At 33.4% G+C, this 23,622-nt stretch overlaps 3 protein-coding genes across 6 annotated transcripts; 1 reads left to right on the top strand and 2 right to left on the bottom strand.

Annotated features, from left to right (window-relative positions):
* Nucleotides 1-945: 945 nt before the first annotated feature.
* On the bottom strand, nt 946-8,680 carry ATG18G (autophagy 18 G-like protein). Its single transcript, XM_088219698.1, has 8 exons — nt 7,966-8,680; nt 6,130-6,591; nt 5,296-5,733; nt 4,448-4,693; nt 3,524-4,363; nt 3,289-3,446; nt 2,645-2,775; nt 946-2,199 (listed from the first exon to the last, which is right to left on the bottom strand). The coding sequence occupies exons 1-8, from the start codon at nt 8,134-8,136 to the stop codon at nt 1,670-1,672; spliced, it is 2,976 nt and encodes a 991-aa protein (XP_088075824.1). The 5' UTR covers nt 8,137-8,680; the 3' UTR covers nt 946-1,669.
* Nucleotides 8,681-10,639: 1,959 nt separating this feature from the next.
* LOC110821294 (Protein kinase family protein) lies at nt 10,640-14,546 on the bottom strand. 4 transcript variants are annotated; one of them, XM_088220091.1, is made up of 9 exons: nt 14,257-14,545; nt 13,995-14,079; nt 13,215-13,590; nt 12,824-13,075; nt 12,555-12,709; nt 12,184-12,263; nt 11,968-12,103; nt 11,722-11,871; nt 10,640-11,083 (listed from the first exon to the last, which is right to left on the bottom strand). In XM_088220091.1, the coding sequence occupies exons 3-9, from the start codon at nt 13,570-13,572 to the stop codon at nt 10,952-10,954; spliced, it is 1,263 nt and encodes a 420-aa protein (XP_088076217.1). In that variant the 5' UTR covers nt 13,573-13,590; nt 13,995-14,079; nt 14,257-14,545; the 3' UTR covers nt 10,640-10,951. The 4 variants fall into 4 exon arrangements, with proteins under 4 accessions (XP_088076217.1, XP_088076218.1, XP_088076219.1 ...); XM_088220092.1 differs by lacking the exon at nt 14,257-14,545 and adding an exon at nt 14,179-14,197; XM_088220093.1 differs by lacking the exon at nt 13,995-14,079 and having other exon boundaries at nt 14,257-14,546.
* A 5,830-nt stretch (nt 14,547-20,376) lies between these two features.
* Nucleotides 20,377-23,313, top strand: RKF3 (receptor-like kinase in in flowers 3). Its single transcript, XM_022051322.2, has one exon. It carries the CDS (start codon nt 20,601-20,603, stop codon nt 22,500-22,502), a length of 1,902 nt encoding a protein of 633 aa, XP_021907014.1. The 5' UTR covers nt 20,377-20,600; the 3' UTR covers nt 22,503-23,313.
* Nucleotides 23,314-23,622: the final 309 nt, after the last annotated feature.

Here is a 23,622-nt window from a genome sequence, read left to right as displayed (position 1 = left end):
TTTTTATAGATTGATTTTTTGAAAACTCGTAACAGTCAGTATTGAGTAAATGATTTAATGTTAAATGAATTTAGTTAAATAAAAAGCTCCATTAGTTGTTTTGTGATTTTTAACAACCTTCGATTTTCTGTATCAGTAAATAGTGTGATATTCTTACTGAACTCGTGTAACTCACCATTCTATTAATTATTTCAGATCAAGAAAACTAATATCTATATTCCGATCAATAAGAGAGTTGTGAGTAATTTATCTCCCTAACTTCTTTCAAGTGCTAGTAGAGGCTAACCCCTTAAAATATTTATTTATTTATTTTTAAGTATTGTTGCTTCTTTTATGAACCATTGTACAATGAACATTACGTAATTTTATTGAACATTCTAATTTATTATGTAAGTAATGAAAACTCTAACTTTATTGATTACTTCCACATTTAAATTACAAATCCATAAGTTCCAAATTTTTTACATACAATCATTACGTTCATATAATTCATATCTTCTGCTAATTGAATTAAGATTCTAGTGTGAAAAAAATTATTAAATATATTTAGTTTATTATTCAAAATTTATGCTAATACTATAGAAAATTAAAGAAAAACTAGTTTCCAAGGTAAAGTAGGAAAATATTTATAATTAATTAAAAATAAATTATCCAAAATTTTAATTAGATTTAGTTTTATCTATATTCAAGTGACTGTAAAGATTAAGCTATGTGATTTATGATCAATTTCTAAGATTCTTCTAAGATTTATAATATATTGCAATTCACCCACAAGCCTCAAATTGTTTTTCTCTTTCAAATCGAACTGATCTTCAAATCATGTACATTAAGATTTTTCTACAATAGTAATATCTATGTTTATTCTAAACATAATTGAGATTTCTAAATAAATTCTATAAAAATTCTGAACTTTTTCCAACCATAGCATAATAAGAGACTTGAATCTAAGAATTAAATGTGAAATTTTTCTGCCACCATTCCAACAGAACTATATAGCATTTTACTAATAAATACAAACTCCTTCCTCCCCCACCCTTTTCTTCTTTGGTTTCTTTTAGGATAAAAGAAAAAATACTCTGTTATACAACTTGGGAACTCTCATCACACTTGAAATCATCTGTACAGAGACTTGATAGAAGGTTCAAAGACAGGGATTCATCCAAACCCGGATCTAGGTCTACCAAGTATTTGGGGTCAAAACCTTGCCCCCAAAGTTTTCTACCTTCCATGAATTTATGAAATTTCGTCTACAAACTATACATAAGAGAAATAGAGAGAGACAGATAGATAGATAGATAGATAGAGAGATAGAGAGAGAGAGAGAGAGAGAGAGAGAGAGAGATCAAACTTGGCAAGACTTCAATCACCAATCCCGTTAAATGCTTCTTATTCACGACATGCATAGCACTTTTCACGCTAAAAGACGATATCACCATTGCTTGCAGTGCTCTTTAAAATTTCTCACGCACTTTGAATAAGATTACTTAAATGTAACTAGTACTTCGATTCTGATGGATCAACCAGCCAAAAAGGAGTTAAAACTTGTTGACGAGACCACGTGAAGCCATCTATAATCCAGTATTATTAGCAATTAAGAAAACTCTAGCTCAATCTTATTTCCAATCACCATAAACATATTGAGGAATTGTGAGAGCCAGAGTCTCCCGTCTCAGCCTTCTTCAGAAAAGGCAAATATACCAAGCATTTCATCGTTTTCCCCATCTTCAATTTTTTCCCCCTCGCAGGGGTTGCTACCACCATCTAAATCATCACTTACAACTTCTGACGACTTGTGACATTGATTGTGTTCCAATTCTTCACAATGCTCATCCTGGAAAGTCAACCCAAAATCTATTGCACTCTGTATGGGAGAAATTGCTGGCTCCTTGTTAAGGACATCGGCGTGTGAATTACCATGCTCCTCAGTTAATACTGAGACGTCATCTATCCCACCAATTATTGAAGGTAGTGTCATGCAATCTGTAATACAGCCGTCCACATGAGAACTGACATTCTTCGGCTGTCCAGATGGACAAGACACAGTGGTTAAGGATTTATGATTAAGCATGTAAGTCTCGTTTATGATATTCCCTCTCTTCCCTGAGTACATCTCATTTGGAACCTGGTAAGCAGGCGAGTAACACTTCTCACTACTCATCTGATCCAAATCAAGCAGATTCTCTATCCTCCTTGATGAACCTGATTAAAATATTTAACATAAAGTGAGCAAATATTTCAAGAACTTCCACAATTTTCCAATTGAGAAAAGATACACCATTTACTAGTTTATGTAAGCAGAGATTATGCAGCAACTAACTGCATAGCAATGATCATGCTAGAGAAGATAATATGCCACAGATTGGAAATTTTATGGAAGCCACCTTGGTTAGGTCAAGTGACACTCAGAGGAAGAGGGAGAATTTTGGTACTACATTTAGGTTCAAGCATCGTGCTCCTTGTAGAAAAGAATTACTACAAGCTGATGTTTTGATATTTAATTAAAACAAGACAGAAGAAGACCTATTTTCCATCCAGGAAAGTTTTCTGCAACCAAGTGTTTAAATTCGTCTTAAGAGGGTTAGACTGCAGGGGAAAAAAAATAAGTGACTAAAATACACCTGATATAACACAACTAATTGCTTACCCCCCTCAGAACTTGTGGAGCTCAGTGATGCTGGCTTAGAGTGACAAAGAACAGTTTCTTGTGCCATCTTGTCATCAGCTTGATGAGAATCAGAAGATGAAGAATATGAATATCTTCCCACAGGGAAAAATCTGTATAAGCCAATAGTAAAGATGAGATAAACACATAAAAGTCTCTCTAGCACTAAATGAGAAAGTTTCATGGTTAAATAAAGAAACCCTCACAAAGTATCATAACCGTAACTATGAAATTAGTTTCTTTCCCTAGCTATAGACATTTATGACATTATATTTCATTTTAGGAAACCATAAGGATTGACTGCAAAATCACCTCAAGTTGTACAAAACCAGTAAAAAGCACAAAAAAGAAACAAGTAAAAGGCCCATATCGTGCATTTCAATATGACCTGAAAAGCAAGAAGCCTTACCCTCATTAAGTAATAGGGAACTCCACTCAGATTTTAGGAACAATAAAAATTAAAGACAACTAACTTATTTCCCTTGGGCAACAAGTGCAACTTAATTGCGAAAGTTGGAGGATCAGTTCTAAACTCAGAAATCTCAACTAGGAAACATATATAAGCAACCCGTGATACTCATCAAAATGCAAAGGTTGAAAATTTAAAAGAAAAGAGTATCTGTCACCTGTCATTCCAGCCTGACTTGATGCTATGGAAATGGTCAAAAACAGGCAATAATTCTTTCTGTCTAATTTCAACTTCATGGGTTGGGATCTTTTCAATTTCAAACTCTCCTCCAAAAGACCTATTAACTCTGGGAGAATCTATCGTGTAGAAAGAAACCTAGAACCACGAAGAACAAATCAAAACATAGATATGACACAAAATACTGGCAATGCAAATTTTATCTGAGGAAATACCTTGGCATTCTGCCATATTGGTCGCCTCCCTGAACTCACTTGCACCTCCGCATTTGAAAGGTACCAATAGGACCTCTCATGAGGCTTTACGGAATAAGTTTTTGTAGCCTTTTGTCCCCCCATATTGTCATCGATGTCCAGAAGATCCATTCCATAAACATCATCACAAGATGATTTATTTGGACTGATGTCAGTAGCATCATGTCCATCATAGGTGGTTTCAGGAAGGCATTCCTCCCTTTCAGGCCAATCTGACCTTCTACAGACATCCCACCACTGGACAGGTTCAACTTTGACCCTCAGGTCATCCTCTTGTGCATGTACAAATGAAGTTGCTCGGGTTCCTGAACCACTCTCATTTGGTTCTACCCCAACAGATGGCAGAAGCTCATGTTGCACTACATGACCTGATGGAGTGTAAACCAACAGATGCTCTAAGGAATTGAGTCTTGAGTTAACATGCTGAACACCGTATGATATAGAATTATGGAAAACAGAAGCAACAGCACCAGATGGCACAAAAACCTTCCCAGTTGCAGAAGCAGCGGCATTGCTTATGGTATTAAGCCATCCAAAACTACTGTATTTTATTCTGCTCACCACAGAGAGGGCAACGGGAGGTGGAGGTGGAAATGATTGTTGATTATTGGTGAAAGATGGGGTAGACCACCAAGGTAGAGACAATACGGGAAACAGTGAGGGCTCTTCCCCATGAGAATTTACAGTTTGAAACCCAGCATCACCACCAAATGGGGATAAAACAAAAATATGACAAGTTCCTTTTGATGAAACAATTGCAACCCACTGACTATAATGACTAAAGCAAATATCCTGGATCATCTGTCACGTGGAAAAGCACAAATGAAACATGACCACAGATCATTAATGAAACAAAGAGAATAGACAAGTTAAAAGCATACTAACAGCAGATGTTATTCCTCGATGCAGTCTGTAGAGATGCACATGAGAAGAGTTCCAGTTGTAGCTTTTAACACCACTTCCACTGCGTGTATAAGATGGAAGGAGCCGGAAAATATTTATGTTGTTCCCATATACTGAAGCAGTAACCAGAAGGGTTCCACTAGGATCAAAAGTTAATGCAGAAATGGGACTTGTATGAGCCTTAAATTGTGATACAACAGCTCGAGTGACAATATCCTTGACAACAACCTACAGTCAAACATTTAAATCATAACAAAGTTAGTTATCTACGGTGCATAATATTTTACGTGGTTTGGAATGTTTACTACAGCACAAAACCACAGGCCAAAGGTCTCCCGGTATTTAATGATAACATCACACTCTATTTTTCTTTTACTTTTCAATGTTTTAAATTTTTACTTGTATAAATAAAACATAACATCATGGCCTCATTTATACTGTTTAGAAACCAAACAAGTAGCAAGGAAGCTAATATATGAATTCTTTCATAATGTTCCAAGACTTGGCCCAGCAATGTTAATAAAATCTTGAATGGTACAGGTAACGACCAATATTTTTAGAGTGCTTCCTAGAGAGCAGTATCTTGAATATAAAGAACACAAATATAGCTTCTAAATAAGCACAATATTGTTGGCGAAAGCAGATTTAGGTTACCCATGATAGAAGCATCACAATTTTGGACATGGACACATTATCCAGAGGATCAACAACCCCAGATAACAAATGAATTTATCAAATTAGGGAAACAATTGTCATTTCTTACATGCCTAAACTAAAACATAATTATACGTTTTACTGAAAGCATATGAGAAAATTAGACTAAAACTAACCATCCCCGCATTGTCTACTTCTGCTCCACCCACTCTACCAACTTTCCATATTGAGTTAGGTGTTACTGGAGAATTAGACCCATCAGGAAGGAGCTCTTGGCAGTACTTTGACAATGTTTTATACCCCATGTCCCCCAGATTGATTAACCCAGCAGCTAGCTGCTTGCTAGACTCCATTGCATAACGAGCCACCAAACTACTGCCACCTGGTGATGTAGATGGACTAACACCTGAAGAAGGAGAAAGGTTTTGTGGACTTAAACGGCCTGTGTTCAACAACAGTGGATTGTTGGATGCATAAGCCAGCCACCTTGGACCCAATGCCATGGAACCATATCCAACATTAACCCCAACTGTTCCTTGGCCTGCCAACTGTGGAACAGGATAGGTGAGAACGCTGAATATATTCTCCAGTGTCAGTGCATCAAAGCAATATATCTGTTGCCAACCAAAAAGATATATCAGTCATGAAGCAATTCCTGTCACTGGCAACAGAATATGGTAATACTATAATTTGTTTGTAACAGAAACTACAAAATCATCTAAAACATTAAGATTTGTTTCCGGCTAAAATCAAATAAATCAGAAGTTAAAACTTCCAAAGGAAGTAAAGAAAATAAAGCCTCTATCATGACTAACATGGTCTGATAATTTCTTGGCCAGGATAAGTCAATCACTTTATTCTCACTTCTATATGTCGTGCCTCAGGTTCTGTTGATGGTACCATCAAATAATATTCTACCCTAAAATTTCAAGTCCTATCCCATTCTTAAGATCAGAAGAAAAAAGAGAAAAATCGAGAAAAATCTAACTTCCATACTAGCAAATACTTACTTGGGTTGCAAGACCAACAGCAACGATATGCGAACTGCATCGAACCATGCATACAGATGATCGAAATCTCAGAACATGCACATAACAATGAGATCGAAGGGAGAAAAACCGAACAGTTGTAGGAGAACTGACACAGTTTCCTGATGGAGAATCTATGTTACCATCTTTAGATATACTCAAATGGGCACGATTTGGCCCCAAGCTTACATTGTTAGTGTCATCTCCAGCAACAACTAACAATAAAGGATGTGATCTTCTAAAGCCTTCTTGACCATTACATTTTGCAGGTAATGGTTGCATCTGTAAGAAAGAAACTGGACCTTCACGCTTTGAGACCAGTTCATTAAAATTGGAGGCATCCTCCACATCAAAGACTTGAAAGCCATTCTGATAACCAAGCAATAGAACCTGTTTGAAGCTAGATGGACCAACCTCCAGCTTATCAAAGCCAGCCCATGTCACCTGTTCGACAATAGTTTAGAACTTTGTCCTAGTTTAAACATGACTCCAATAAAATGAAGCAAACAATAACAAAGCTAGTACCAGTGATTTCAGAAATTATTTGTCACACAGAATAAAGTATAAAAGGGCAAATGACAAGACAATGGACGATTTAAGGCATGTTTCAGTAAAACTGGTAAAAATTACACAACAACTAATAATGAGGGGAAAAGAGGATGAAACAGAAAATGTGGCCAAATACTAAAGAGAACTCCTGCTACAACAAGAAAGCTCATAGTTTCAACTCATCATACAGTAACAACTACCATTCCAAGAACAAACATAATACCCCCACATCTCGTGTGGTTAACAAAATTAATCAAAAACTCGTTCTCCAGTAAATAAGCAAAATCATGGAAACAACAACACTCAGAACAAGGCCACAAACAGTTTTTATGGTCAAGCACTCTAGTTTTTTTTAAAAAAAAAAGAAAAAGTGTAAAAGTATATCATGGTCCCAAATGCCCTTCCCACTGGCTCGGCGAGCTTGAGGTCCTGTCCAACTGGCATTAATGGAGATAAGCACAACAAAAGCAGGTGATGCCACTTAAAAAATTTATGATTTGAAAAATTTATGATCAACCATATAAATTTTTCTTTTCTGAACCAACTACAATCTACCATGAACAAATTTGACAGTTCCCACATTTGTGTCTTCCCTGAGCTAAAGTTTTGAAGGTCAGCCTCAATAGCATAATTTGACTCAGCATAAGCAAATAGATAAGGAAAAAAGAATTCGCATAAAAAACCATATTCTTCTTCTAGCTTCCCTTTACTATTAACAACACAAGTTAGCTAAATTTTCTATAAACTAGAAATTATCAGATAGAGAATTGATACATCTTTCACTTTAAGATTATAAAGCAATTGACCAAGAGCTTACGTCCCATGGGTGTTTAATCAAACATTAATACCTGCAAACATCACAAAGTTGGGTTATGGCGTGTGTTTAATAGCCCATTATCAGTTCTAGTACTTCTAAGACAAGAACCGCCATCACCTAGTTTAATTAACCAAAGAGCTGTCGGGCAAAAGATTGTATAAATGATAGTCTTTAAATTTATATTCACAACTTATTCCTTTCCCAAAATTCAGCATTTCTACACGAGACGGAGCATACTAAGTCGTGCTATGTATCAGTACTACAGTAGACTCGAAGAGAATTGATTTAACACGTTACTGCTCCTCATCTTCGTTTAATCAAATATGAAACCTAAAACTTCCTCTCTACAGTAGGTCATCTAATATTTAAAGCATCTAAACTATGTCAAATGCACAGTCCAACAAAGAACCAAAACATGGAGGAGAACGATTGAACCAAAAAGAAAAAGAGACCTGATCTTTGTGATCCTCGGTAGTAGAAATAGAAGCAGCAACGGAAGCACCAGCGGAGCGAACTGAAGAAGCTACGTTACTGGCATTAGACGACACCGTCTTGAGGCAAGAAGATATAATCCTCAGCGAATTCGGCAATAAGCCGTTATTCCTCCCTTTCCCTTTCTTCATCCTCCTCTTCCAACTACAACCACAACTTTACTTCTCCTCCACCTCCTCCACCACCACCACCACCTCCTCCTATTTTCAACATGAGCCACGTCACCGCTTGACTCCCCCGAAGCAGCAACCACCGAATCCCCCAGCTCCGCCTCCGAGCATATCCTCCGATCTCCGACGATCGGAAATATCATCCGATGACTCTTCCGATCGCAGTTTTCAAATACAAACCAATCACCGTAGCAGTTCACGAATTATTACAACTCCTCTCTTGCTTTTGCGAGGTTTGACTTGGCAAGCCTTCACAATAAGGCGTATGAAAAGTAATCAGAGCAGAATACATGGAACTCTCCCTGTATCTATCAAATACTTCAGTATTTATCCACAGCTCTGCATCTCTCTCTCTCTCTCTCGTCACTGTTTCTCAAGTTTAACTTTCTGGGACTCTCTCTCTCTCCGGTTTTTTCTTCTCTTCACTTTATCTCTCCCCCTCTCTCTCTCCTGCTTTCGCTTTCTCTCTGTAAACTCTTCCTTGTGCTGCTCCCTCGCTTTGTTACTGTGCATTGTTAGGTAGTAAATAAACAAATATTAAACAAAATAATTATATAAATTATTTAATTTTTATTATAACTTTGTTTTTTCCAAAAAATATAAATACGGCTTTCTCCATTTTTTTTTTCTATTTTTAAAATAACATGTGAGACATTTCTCGCTAATTTTAAATAATAAATAAATTACATAAAACCTTATATTTATTATTTTCAAATAATATTTAAATTTAAAATATTCAAAACCAAATTGAATTTAGCCCAATAATTATCTTTAATCTTTTCTACATCAAAAATATTAATTTTGAATTTTGAATTTTGAACTCTCGCTTTATCTAATAATTATTTCAGTGTGATTTAAAAAAAAAAAAAAATTAGTGGGTTTATTTTTACTTTACATAGACTTGGGCTTGGAATTGGGTATGGGCTGCAATCAACTTTGTAATTACTCGATGTTATTTATTTATTTATTTATTTTTATAAATTTTCTAAAATATTTTTTAAAATAAAAAATTCAACTTGGATGTCAATTAATTTTTACTTTAATAGAGTTAGTGATTTTAATGTTTTAATAACTAATTCGGATTTAAATAGTAATTAATTTAGTAAATAAAATTTAACTGTTATATAATATTTTTATAAATTTATTTATTAAAATTTAATTTAATTTAATTCAATCAACTCAATTTAATTATTATTTTCTTAATGTATTAAATAATTAGATTTTTAACTTAATTAAATTAAATAATATAAAAAGATTATTATAAAATTTAATATTCTATTGGATTGTTAATATTATACATACATTGGTAGAGTATATTAAATTGATGGCTTTGTGGTCAACATTAAAGTTGCATTATACCGATATGATAAGGTTTTGGGGTTGACGGCCACCTCGAGATGACTTGAAACCCAAGTTTTATCCAATCTCCTACACATCATTTATTATTAAATTGGTACAATAATTTATTATTAAATATGAAAATTAAATCATATATGTTATGTACTTTTTCGTGTGGGGTATATTATATTTAATTTAATTTTAATATATAATATTTTCCCAATTTATAATTTCCAATTATGAATTATATTTAATTTAATTTATTAAAATATATGTAATATTTGATTTTGTTAGTGATGTCACTTCCGAAATAATTGTGCGTGCTTGTACATGTGGGTGTAACGGTAGGTAAATATGGTCTGCCAAACAGTTTGGAAACAACAAAGCTTAGAAATTGGAATGTCGGCTTCTCTAATTTTTAATTTTTGAATTTTCCCCCATTTATTTAAAAAAATAAATAAATTAAAATATTAAAGATAAAATAAAATAAATTAAAGAATAACATTATTTGTAATTTATTTTGTATATTTTAAAAAATTTATGTATAAGATTATAATATTTAATAAAATATACGCGACACATTATTATATATTTTTTAATAAAAAATTATGTATAGTAAGAAATTTGGTATTACCAAATTAATTAAATACATGTATTTATATTTTAAAAAATAATTTTGTTAATATGATTTTTACATAACTTAATTATTTAAATAATCACATAATAATAATAATAATAATTTTTTAATTATTAGACTCAAGACAAAATTATTAGAAATAATTAAAAAATTCCTAGGAGAGAAAAAAGGTGTGACCAATCAAGTACACCAGTCAATTACGCCTTCGGTTGGGCAGGTCGGGTCGCCGGGTCGGAGTTGCGTGCGGGTGCCGGAAGTGGCGTGACTGTTAAAATTTGATAATTCCAACTCATCTGATATTTACTCTCCACGCGCACGACAAATCGTGGCATACACGGCAAGGGAAATTACATCATCGAGAAAAACCAAAACTTTTTTCATTTTAAAATCAGAAATATAATTTATGATATTTACAAATACTCATCTTAATATTATCTGTTCCTAAGGATTCCTTTATTTCACTTGCGTAAATTACAATAATAATAATAATAACAATACCAAAAATTTTTCGAAAAAATAATATTTTACGATAATTCTTCGAATGAATCTACTCTCAAAGTTTTAATTTTTCTTACTTTTTCTCTTATGAGTTTCTCTTTAATTTCTTTATATGTACAGAAAATTCCATCTAACTTATCTTTTTCTGCTCTTTGAGCAAAATCCAGAGAGAAGTATATGTTATAGTTTGGCAATATTTTGAAAGCACACCATTAATGTCTTCTCGTCTTGCTTCGAGGTATGTACGCGAAAGAATTGATGGGAAAGCGTCTAAACCAGCTTGCTCGATAATGGTGATTGGTTTTAGTTTGTGGGTGACTTAAAATATTCATCTCCACTCGAGAGTTCTTCTCGAAAAGCCTTTCGAAAGAATTGCATTCGACATCTTTTTATCGATTTTATGCAGCTGATGTTTCCATTGAGTATCTGCAGAACCTGCATTATCACATGTTGGAGATGCAGCTGAAGATCAAGAAGGATTCATATAATCACTAATATTCAAATTCTTGTAAAGGGTGGGTGTATTTATATATGTGTATATATATGTAATTATGTATATCTCTATGTACAAAGCAGAGAACGCACATATCAAAGTCACTGCAAAAAGAATTATGCAAGACAAAGCCTTTATATAAGCCTATTCTGCAGGCTTTATTGGTAAGTGAGACACTGCTAGTTCATTTTCATTGTCTGGAGATTGATCAAATTTCCAGCATAAAGCAGTCAAGTGACTGACTGACCTTTAATCATCCACCATATCTATCTCCTTCATAAATGAAACAGGTTTTGTTGGATCATGTACAAGGGTAAAAAATATTGTTTTCCCACCTGATGGATCTTGAAAACTCAATCACATTATCTTAAAACCATGTTCAAGATGAAGAATTATTAGATGCTCAAAACGAAAAGTGATTTGAAAATCATCATGAATGTAATTGATTTGAAATTAAACAATTACCTTTATGCAATTTTCCAACTTATTTGTTCAAGATTTTGAATAAGTAGTTTAGCTCATTCTGTGTTCTTATAGATAACTTAATGGTTCTAGTCTCCTAATCAAGATTGATTCATACCTGGCTCATTTTAGGCCTCCTAATTGATGACTGTTGTATGCATAGATAAGCAACCAAAAGCATAAGATTCATTGACCGGCAATTAATGCTATCGGCGAGAAAGGGATCGATTAGCTCTCTAATCTCATTCTTCTTCAACAGAGGTTTTGCCTGAGAAAGTCGAAACCCAGCATCACTAATTATTAAACCCAATCACCTTGTTAAAATGTATAAGCAAGTCTGAAGAGGAGGAAAGAATAAACATACCCACAAAACAAGACTTTGCTGTGAGTAATCTAGAGCACGACGTCCAGTGACTAGCTCCAAAAGCAATACACCAAATGCAAAAACATCAGTTTTCTCGTCTACTATGCCATGCATCAAATACTCTGGAGCAAGATATCTGTCATGTTAACTAACAATATCAGATACATAGTTTACTAACGGGCAACATCAGAGGAGGTAATTTATAGGTTTACTAACCCAAACGTGCCTTCAAATTTCGATACAATGTGGTGAGTCCAATGTTCTGGTAGCCATTTTGCAAGCCCAAAGTCACAAATCTGATAGACAAAACCCCGAAAATTTTGTGTAAAAAGCTAAAAGGGTATGAGGAATCAAAATGAGAAGAATCAGAATTCAGCATTACACAAACAAGCTCCTTTAGTTCATCATACTAAATGTGGAAACAGAAGTTCTAACTGTTTCGACTACTTGCAATTCGTTGAAACTTTAGTGACGAATTCGCCCAAAGAATAACACATAACCATAAAGAGTAATCAAGCTGATAACCATTGTCATTCCTTAGTCTCTAGCAAAGACACAAGTTTTAACAAGATTGGCGTAAAGGGCACCTGAGGCACGTAGTCTTCGGTAAGCAGAATATTTGCAGCCTTGATATCTCTGTGTATGATTCTCCTATGACAACCCTCGTGAAGATAAAGTAAACCCTCAGCAACACCTAATGCAATTTTGTATCTGATATCCAATTTGAGTTTCTCATTTGAACCTGCAAAGAAAGAAACTTTTATAATTTTGTCAAGAAAAATGATGATTTGACTGGACTGGGAAGCCCCAAATGAAGAAAGCTTCAGATTTGATTGTCTAAAGATGATTGACTAACCATAAAGCAGAGAAGCTAAGCTTCCATTTGGAGAGAATTGAAGAACAAGGTGCATTCCTCCTTCAATCCCATAACCAAGTAACTTAGCAATATTAGGATGATTTACATGAGACATGATTCCTAGCTCAGAAAGAAAGTCTGCAACTATTTCATCAGCAGTTCCTTTTATTAGCCTTTTAATTGCCACAAGCTGCCCATTTTGCAAACGCCCTTTGTAAACTTCAGCATAGCCACCTTTCCCAATCAAGTTTTCTACAGAAAAAAATTCAAAGAATTCACTCTTACCAACTTGGTAACACATTATTGAATTCTCCAACTTGGTTTTATTTATTATTTATAATTTCAGTAAAGGAAAATCAATTATGAAATCCATTAGGGAATTTTTACATACCAAACCCAAAGTTGTTTGTAGCAAGTTGGAGCTCAGAGAGACTGAAATTCCTCCTTGGCGAATTCAGATTGTATGGGTCAGAGTCTAAATGAGAGGAAAACCCTCTGTTCTCCCTCATGCTGCTGCTCCTTCTTATGGAGCTCTTAAGGGCACTTAGGGGATGCAAAGTAGCCAGAGATTTCTTTGATCCACTTCTTAAAAGTTGTACAAATGCTCGAAATCGAGACGATGTTTTTGAGTTTTGTTCATTGGCTGAGTCTGTGGAAGGTGGCTTGGAAGAACTTGTTTCAAATTCTTCACTCCTGAAATAGTCCTCTAGAACTCCATTGGGAGAATTGGTATCCATCTTCTTCTCCATTTCTGGATTTCAAAGAACCTAACAATAGAATCCAAAATTTGCAGATTGGTTATTCACAATACGAAGACAAAATGGATTAAAATAGTATAAAATTAACTCAAGAAGAATAAAAAAAAAGAATCATAAAAAAATTGGTGCTTTAGATTCTGCAGAAACAGGGAATAAAAACAGAGCATTCTGTTAAAACCCACATGAATAATCCTATCTGCAATAGCTTTCTAATCAAGAGATTTAGATAAACAAAGAGAAGAAAAGACCTAAAAATTGCCATTAAACCAACAAGGTTGAAGAAGGAAGAGAACCCAGAAAAAAAAAAAAGAAAAGAAAAGCTAACAAACATATCCAATCCATAGAAACAATAGAAAACAGAGGAAAATATGTTCAAACAGATCAAGAACACTGAGGAATAATGCGTCAGAAACCTTTTATCGAACAGATTCTAAACAGAGAAACCAGAATAGACATTTCGCAACCATAGCCACGGAACTCGAATCACGCATACAGAACCTGTTAAAAAAAGAAGGTAAAATTTTGATCAAAGCTGAAAAAATAAAATCAGACAAGAAAAATCTGACACGACAGAATCCAAGACGGAACAACACCAACCCCATGTAGCGAAATGAGCAAAGGTGGTGCAAAAAGCAGGAGGGAGAACTGAAGAAAGATAGAGATAAAAGGACGTACCATTAGAGATAAGAGCAGAAATTTTTCTGACAGTGTTCCCCAGAACGAAGAAGAGACAAAGCAGAAATGGTGTACAGAGCAGAAACTGAGAGATGAGAGAGAAGAAGATGAAGAAGAAGACGAAGAAGACGTGGACGTAAATTCGCAGATATACTCTTGAATTGCTGCTTTTGCAATACACAAATACATACATGAGTGTTTATATACAAGCATCGCCATGATACTGCTGAAAAATATTTCTTTTTTGGAATTTTCTCTCTCTAAATTCAATTAGATTTCTTACTTTTTTATAAAAAGGAAATCGCCATTACAGTTCTTGAGAAACTGAAATACCCACATGAAATTTCCATAAATATTTATTTTTAAAAAATATAACAATATCAAATATAATAATATATTAAAGAAAAAAACTAATAGTCTTTGTTATTTTTCAAAATTTTGATAAAGTAATATAAACATATTTAGATAAAAAAATTTATTTTATTTCTATTATTGTATATAATATTAATCTACACTAGAAAATATATTTTTTATAAAAAAAAATAATAATAATAATAATCTTTGTTTCTATCTCCATTCACACTAAATCTTTTTACGAGAAAATTACAGCATTCATTTTGGAAAAACCAAAATAGTACAAATTACAATTAAATGGGAAAAATAAATTACAAGCCGGAATAAAACGCTGCGTTTTGTCTGTATTCATTGGATAAAAACGGTTCGTTTTGTTATCTACTACGAGATTCGGCACGGGAGATCGCTAAAGAACGTGTACATGGGGCCCAAAATAAACTGGGACCCACCAAGCAAGAGTTTGTGTGACCATTTTGTCTTTGTTTGGACCGCAAGCAAATATGTATCTCAATGAAAGACACCAAACATGTCCTTATATATATATATATACATATACACATATATGTAATAAAATGTACAATATACACGTATATTTCCTATATATATACATATATATATATAGATATATGTATTACACAATGGTGGAAAGTAGTGTACTCGATGGCTTTCAGCTTGCCCATCAAAACTCGTACACGGCAATGCATAATAATGCCACTAGCAATTACTAATAATAATAATAATTAAACTTCATATAGTGATGGTGGTTGATAATTCTACAAGTTTCATACCTTCTTTACACTCATATATATATATATATATATATATATATATCTATATGAAAGTAAAATTGGGTTTTTTAAAAAAATAAATTTATATTTAATAAAATGTGATAATATAAATAATAATAATTTATTTATTTAATATGATAATATATAGTAATTATATATTTAAATATTTTAAATATATAAATAGAATGTGAGTATGATTATATTTTTATTTAATTAATTATAAACTCTAAAATTATACATTATAATTTTTTATTATATATTTTTATTTAACTTCATATTTTATATACATAAATATTGTATATATTATATAAGTTATTAAATTTTATGTTAAACTTTTAAATTGTGAATACGAATATTTTGTAGACTTATTAGATAAAAAAGTAATATAAGTAAGTTTTCATTTCATTGTTGGAGTTTGAAGCTTTTAAAAATTATATTTTGTATGTATGTATGAATATAAAAATGTAATGTCTTCAAACTTAATATAAATATAAATAATGAATTTGAAGTACTTTATAATAACTTAATTGCATTTTATATAATTGCTAATTATATATTAATTAAATTTCACAAATTTAGGTATCCAATCATATCAGTTTCATTACTATCATAACTAGCAATTTTAGTAATATAATATTGTTTTAAGATTCTCACTATTGATTTTTAAAAAAATAATTATTTGTCTCCTGTATTTATATATATACATATATATATATATATATGAATATATATTCTAGGATGTGGGTCTCTTCTAAGTATACAACCTTTCTTTTTCAGTATATAATTATATATATATATAGATATATATGTATATGAAATTAAGAGTTGTTGTCGCTTCCTTTGGAAGATTGTGGTATGCACTTTAATTTTCATAATAATTTATATAAAGGTGATTTACATATATAACAATAATATAAATATATACATATATATATATACACACACAACATTAAGTTCTACTTTATAATGGTTCGTTGAGAAAGTATTCCAATTTTTTTTTTTTTTTACAAATAATCAATATATATATATATATATATCAATTATAACACAATATAAATAATTTTTAAATAATAACACATAAACTTATAATTCGATTTAAACTCACAATTTTTTTTTATAATAAACGAACCTACTAATTATTAAATTAAATAACAATTAATAATACAATATAAACGATCTATTTTATGATATAAAATAAATAATTTTCAGCATTAATTATAACATAATATAAATAATTAATAAATAATAAAATATATAAAAATATAATTTAATTTAAATTCACCAAACTTTTTATAAATTAAATAATAATTAGTAACATACAAATTTTATTTTGATATAGTTAGGTGACTTGTTATATATCTCATCTTACTTAATGCTAATTTGTTAAGATAAACTTTAATAATTGCATTATTATGACAAGTATTTAGTGATAATTACTTATCACATTAATTATTCCTAAAGAAATATACAAGGAAATTTAATATATATTGATATGAAGAAATTATTCTCTATTATATAAATAAAAATTATTATGATTATACCCAAAACTTGAATTTCAAAGATGACCAAATTTGATAGTAGTGACATGTCAAAATCCATATATATACATATATATATATATGTATATATAGGATATTGATTTGGCATCAATTTTTTTGATAGCATATAATTGTTTGGTTTGAAGGTGGGTTAGGTGCATTTTATAGACCATATTGAAAATGACCATTTGATTAATAATGTGGAACATATGGGTGTCTATGTCACTTAGGATAAGACTATTTTACATATATATATATATAAGTATATAATTCGATTTCAATTTGAACTTTACATACACATACACATATGTATATGTTACCCATCTTTCTATATCTACATAAAATACTTTATAACTTTTAATTTTTTGTAATTTATTTTTTTCATTTTAATATCACATAAAATATCTATATACATACAAACAATTCGACTCGATATTTAAAATTATAAATACGATAATTTAAAATCGAGATTCAATTAGCAAGTTGATTATTGAATAAAGTTGGTCAAAAGTAAGAATCTATCCTCACTTAAAAATTATATAATATTTTTGAAAAAAAAGCCTTTGATTAAATATTATAATTTGATCCATAAATTGGACCCATACGAGAGTCCATTGACACATATGTTTTTCTCAAACTTAGCAAATAATTAAATTAATTATTGTGTGAATTATTTAATTAATTATGGAAATGTAACAATTATTATACTTTAATTTTTTATTATTTTAATTAAATTTATTAATTATTTTGATATATTTTGTTAATTTTGTATTTAATTTGTTAAATATTGAAATTTCACATGCATGCACAAAACTAGTATTGCATTTTTTGTTTAATTTTAATTTTTTTAATACACAAATTAATTTTTTAAATCGAAATATAAATATTACTTGGTCGATAGGCTATAAAATCAGACCCACAAAGCTTACTCCATTTTCCTAAATGGGCTAGGTTGACCCAGTTCATGAATCCGTCGGCTTCTCCCTTTTAAGCACTTATAAATAATTAATAAAAAATTATTTTATAAATAAATAAAATATTTAAAATGGTCTAAGATCTTAGTACTTAATTTAAAAATTATGATTATCAAATGTATAAAAACGTATAATTCACATGTTATGTGTATATTATAAATTAACAGTAACTAAATTATAATATTTGATTTAATATAAATTTGACTAAGTTAAACTTCGTCAAAACAAATTATCATTATTACGGTGAATGAGAACGTTGTATGAGAGCTAATTTTTTTTTAGCATAATTACAATTTGTGAATACTCGAAATAAATTGTTTTAAAAAAAAATAAATGAAATATTAGGATAAATGGAAAGAGTTGGTGAAATAGTAATGTAAAAGTCACAAAATTAATTTTTTAAGTTTGCGATAAGACTTTAGCGATTCTAAAAGTGTAACCTTAGCATACGTGGCATGACATGTACTATTCCATAACTAATTTCGGCCATAACACTAAACTCCGATACATAGAAATTGTTCAAGTCTAATCATTCAATTAGTAAGGTTACTATATTGTATATTTATCAATACTATAAATTATAATTTCACAATTTCTCATTTCAAAATAATCTACTTTCTATTAACTATTTAAGTATTCCGATTCACCACCCATCCTTCTCGTTCCGTCTTCTCTACACGTTAAGGTCGGAAGAGTGCAATTCTGGTCCAGTTTTCTGTGCTACATCAACTGTAAATTATAGGTAATGAGCATACACAAGCTCAGTAAAATAAATTCAAATCATAAACATAGTATGAAAATTCAGTTAAATGTCTACTACAGTGTCCCACTTCTTAGGTTCCCACTTCCATTAGCCATGTTGTCCTCCCTACCCGCACTCTTCTCCTCTTACTCGTTTACCCCTACTGTAATTACAACTATCTTCGAAGAAAATCGTCAACTCTTACCAGTTCTTATCATGTGAGGTCACCACAGTAAACTACACTAACAGTACCCAACGTACTTGTCTACTCGACCATAAACCGGCCATACACCCACACTATTACTCTCCAGATAAACCACCCAGCCATTGCCAATATCAGCGACCCCATTCACCTCCCTTTCTGTCACTACTCGATCCCCTAATCGGCCACCCATTCACATTGTTACCCATTTATTCCATCACCAATATCAGTGACCCAACTTATCCCTAATTCCAGTAATCATCGACCATAAGCTGGCCACACACTCACACCATTACCCTTCCGGTAACCCCTAGCCATCATCAACATTGGTGACCCCACTTATCTTCATTACCAACAACCATCAACAACCAACATCAGCGTATCCATCCACGAAAGTACCACAATTAGAATTATACAATTTTCATAATCACAGTCAATCGTCATACATGCGTGCATATTCAACATACACAAGAAATAGTTCATACATGCATGCATATCTAATAAGCACATAAAATAGCTCATTTCAATATCCACATACATGTACAATCAACAGAGTCCATATACATACTCATTACTCTTATCTTATAACATATACATACACACATTGTTAGTGTCTATTTTCACCACACCTTTACTCACTATTTCCATGTTTTTCTCACTTGTATCTCTCTCTTTCTTATCTCATCCAATTGTCCCTCTCAGACCACTCCATCTCACATGTATATCTCTCTCTCTCATCTCACCCAATTATCCATCTCATACCACTCCCATTGTCACAACCTCTTTCACTACTCGCTCTCGTCTAGGGTTTATTACACAAATATTCATTACCAGGCAGGAATTTAACTATAAATTGTCATTTCAGTATTTGAAATTTGAGTTTATAATACCTCTTACCTCCATTGTCCTCAACACAGGCATAACTTGTCCTCAACACAGGCATAACTCACTCAATCACCTTAATTGTCTCCTCATTCTCCAGTTCTCTTCCTATTCCTCGATCGACTGCCTCTTATCCTCTTTTATCCCCCTCTTTTTCTTTCTTTTTTTCTCTTCATCCTATTTATATCCAACCTGCTAAATCATTCCAACCGTCCATTCCAGTACCTTAATCTGAACTATGCCTTTTCACTCTCCCCCCCTTCCCCCTCCTTCTATGTATATATATATATATATATATATATATATATATATATATTTTATTGTAAATCCAGTTATTACAAAAAGAATAATTTTCATAATTAAAAAATTAAAAAATAATTTTAGTAATTTACATAACAAATATTGTGTGAAAAATTATTAATTTTAAAAATAACTATAAATTTTTTATTATAAATTATTAATAATAAAAATATTTTAATAGATTACAGTTATGATTCCCGGCCTGCATATGATTACTTAATAATTGAGTGGAATGGAGACAAGAGGCAGCCAAAACGCACCGTATAGATAAATAGATAAACATTTATTATTTATTTATAAATTAAAATGAATCATAAGAAGAACCTCAACTACTTCCAGCAAAAATAATGGCATCTTTCCAAGAAGTTGCGATGGCCGATTGGGCGCCCACCTCTATTTGTCAACTCTACTCTGCAGCCAAGTGTCAACCTGGCGACTTCCGCCTCACCCCTCTTCTCCTTCCTTCTCTCCACTGCTATTCCAACAACCCGCCTTCTTCCTTCTCCAGAAACAACACTCTCTTCTTTCGATCTCTGGTTTCATGAGATAATTACAGCAACAACGATGACTACCCCACGAAGCTTCCTGTTCTTTTTACTATTATCTCTGGTGAATTTTTCGGTTGCACAGAAAAACGGCACCGTTTCCTGCCCTCTTGACTTCTCGGTCATGCGCCGGGTGGCTGACTCCATTGACGGACAGACTACCGAAACTTGCCGCTATATCCTCCAAGGACTGCGATTCGTCGAGTCTCACTACCTTCGGCGTACCGGGTCGTTCCTTCCTCCGCTCAATTCGTCTGAATCTTGCTGGGTTGCGTACCAGTCGGTCATCGACGATGTTTTCCCGGGCTTCAATATCCGCTCCTCCTGCGGGTTCCAGACTAGTTGGATATCACAGGGTTGCATGAATATCACGACCAGGTCTCAGTTTGAAACTCTAATCCCTGATTCTACGCTCAGCGACGTCGTTTCGAGATGCAACCAGTCGCTGGAGAATAGTTCCCCTTGCGCCGCGTGTACAACCAGCTTGTCCAGCCTCCAGGCTTCGTTTCTCTCCGGGAATTCTGTCGGAAACGTCTCCGACTGCACGGCCTACCCGTCAATCTACGCGGCGGCTATTGTCAACTCGTTTGGTCCCGACGATGCAGGTACTGTAAAATGCTTGTTTTCGCTTGATTTGGGGGGTAATCATTCTGGTGGTAAGAAGAAAAAAGTGGTGATAATGGCTGCTTTGATTGCTGGTGGTGGGTTGGTGGTGATTGTTGGTGGGTTCTGGTTTTTATGGCGAAAACGTTTGGATTCCAAGAAGAGAAGGCGGAAGGGAGAGAGGGTGGGTAATGTGGAGACTGGTTTGGATAATGGGTTGAGCTCCATTACTGAGAATTCTACTTTAGTGAAGTTCACTTTTGATGAAATCAAGAAAGCTACTAGGAATTTCTCAAGAGAGAACATTATAGGGAAAGGAGGGTATGGGAATGTGTACAAGGGTGAGTTGCCTGATGGGACTGAAATTGCAGTTAAAAGATTCAAAAACTGCTCAGCCACTGGTGATGCCAGTTTCAGTCATGAAGTTGAGGTGATTGCAAGTGTTAGACATGTTAATCTTGTGGCTTTGAGAGGATACTGTACTGCTACTACTTCCTTTGAGGGTCACCAGAGGATAATTGTCTGTGATTTGGTGAAGAATGGTAGTCTTTATGATCACTTGTTTGGGTCTCAGGGTAGGAAACTTACTTGGCCAATGAGGCAAAAGATTGCTCTTGGTACAGCAAGAGGGTTAGCTTATTTACATTATGGAGCACAACCAGCCATAATTCACAGAGATATTAAAGCAAGCAACATACTTTTAGACGACAGGTTTGAGGCTAAAGTAGCAGATTTTGGTCTTGCAAAGTTTACACCTGAAGGAATGACACATTTGAGCACCCGGGTGGCAGGCACAATGGGCTATGTTGCTCCTGAGTATGCCTTGTATGGTCAATTGACAGAGAGGAGTGATGTGTATAGTTTTGGTGTTTTGCTTCTTGAGCTTTTGAGTGGAAGAAAGGCGTTGCAGATGGAAGCTGAGAGCCAACCATTGCTGGTGACTGACTGGGCTTGGTCATTGGTGAGGGAAGGAAGAGTTTTGGATGTAATTGAAGATGGGATGCCGGAACCTGCTGTACCGGAAGTATTGGAGAAGTATGTGTTGGTTGCGGTTCTTTGTTCTCATCCTGTGTTATATGCTAGACCCACAATGGATCAAGTTTTGAAAATGTTGGAGACTGATTTGTCACTTCCCTCAATCCCTGAACGCCCAATTCCTTTGGTTTCTGATATTTATGATATTGAGCGGTCTGTTGGCAGTAATGGCTCTGGTCAGCTGTTTAGTCCTACTGGCTATCAGTCCTTTACATTCGAAGCTGATCATTCATTTGGGCGGAAGGAAGAAGGAACAAGTTCTGGCTCCAGCCAACAAATTTAAAAAGGGTCATTGTAACTCTTCATTGGGTGCCTCCAATAGTGATTGGTATGCTTCCCTTCATTTCATTTGTTCATTCGAAGTGCAAGGTTCCTGGAGCTAGAATCATTCAATTCTTGTAAAAATATTACCAATGTACAATTAACTTGATTCTTTCAAATCAAGTGATATATAGAGGAACAGTACAAATTCTTACCATTCATTTGTCAAACATATAACAACACAACATGTTAGTTCCTCAGAGAAATAGCCAAAGAGTTATTCCGAAACACTCATGAGCCTAAGCCCAGAAAACGAAGAAGAAAACCCAATCTGTTCCAGAGCTAAGATGGAGGGAAGTAATGGGACATGACCTTCCTGGAACAAATGACACACTCACAGAAAGAACATGACTGGGTTTGCAGACTTATATCGAGTTGGTTGTGTTGAAATTGTCTAGAGCAGGAGTCTAGACAAAAAACTCGACCGCAGAATGAGTTTTGAGCTCCCACAAATACACTAGTGATAGTTTGATCGTGGCAACTCTTGCTGGATACCGATCCAAAGGTCCAAAGTAAGAGGTACTGGTATTGTATCATTCATGACCCACTAGGTATCTGGTACTGATATATGATTGTTCTTCGGCGAGTCTTGGAATTTGGTGCCCAAGCAGCTATTTTGTGGTGATGAGGAAGCTGGTCTTTTTCTCTTTTGGTGCATATTTGTTGTTTTGCTAGCAGGTGAGAGCTCTGTAAATATATGTAACACTTGCTAGTTTCAGATGTATGTTTACAAAATTCATTAGAAGTTTCAATAAAACAGTTGATTCTTGGCACTCCATCTATATATATCTATATATGTACATTGATTGAAATGCTTAAAACTTGATTAGAAAAACAAAGATTCTGATAATCTCCTGATGAAAATATGAGTTGTGGTAATCATATTTCCCAGTGTTGTGATCCAGGAGCATATGGTAACTTCTCTGAGAGAGTACCGAACACTCACAAGATTCATTTGGCTGACTGTTGACTGGTGAATTTACAAATGACCCACCATTCTTTGGATACCCAAAGCAGCCTGAGAAATATTGACTGGTGAAATTTACAGTTGACCCACCATCTTGAAATATCCAAGCAGCCTG

Source organism: Carica papaya, chromosome 5 (genome assembly GCF_054855325.1).
Source record: "Carica papaya isolate Zhongbai chromosome 5, ASM5485532v1, whole genome shotgun sequence".
Taxonomy (NCBI): domain Eukaryota; kingdom Viridiplantae; phylum Streptophyta; class Magnoliopsida; order Brassicales; family Caricaceae; genus Carica; species Carica papaya.
The sequence above is the reverse complement of the archived record's forward strand: the minus strand, read 5'-3'. Positions and strand labels throughout refer to the sequence as shown.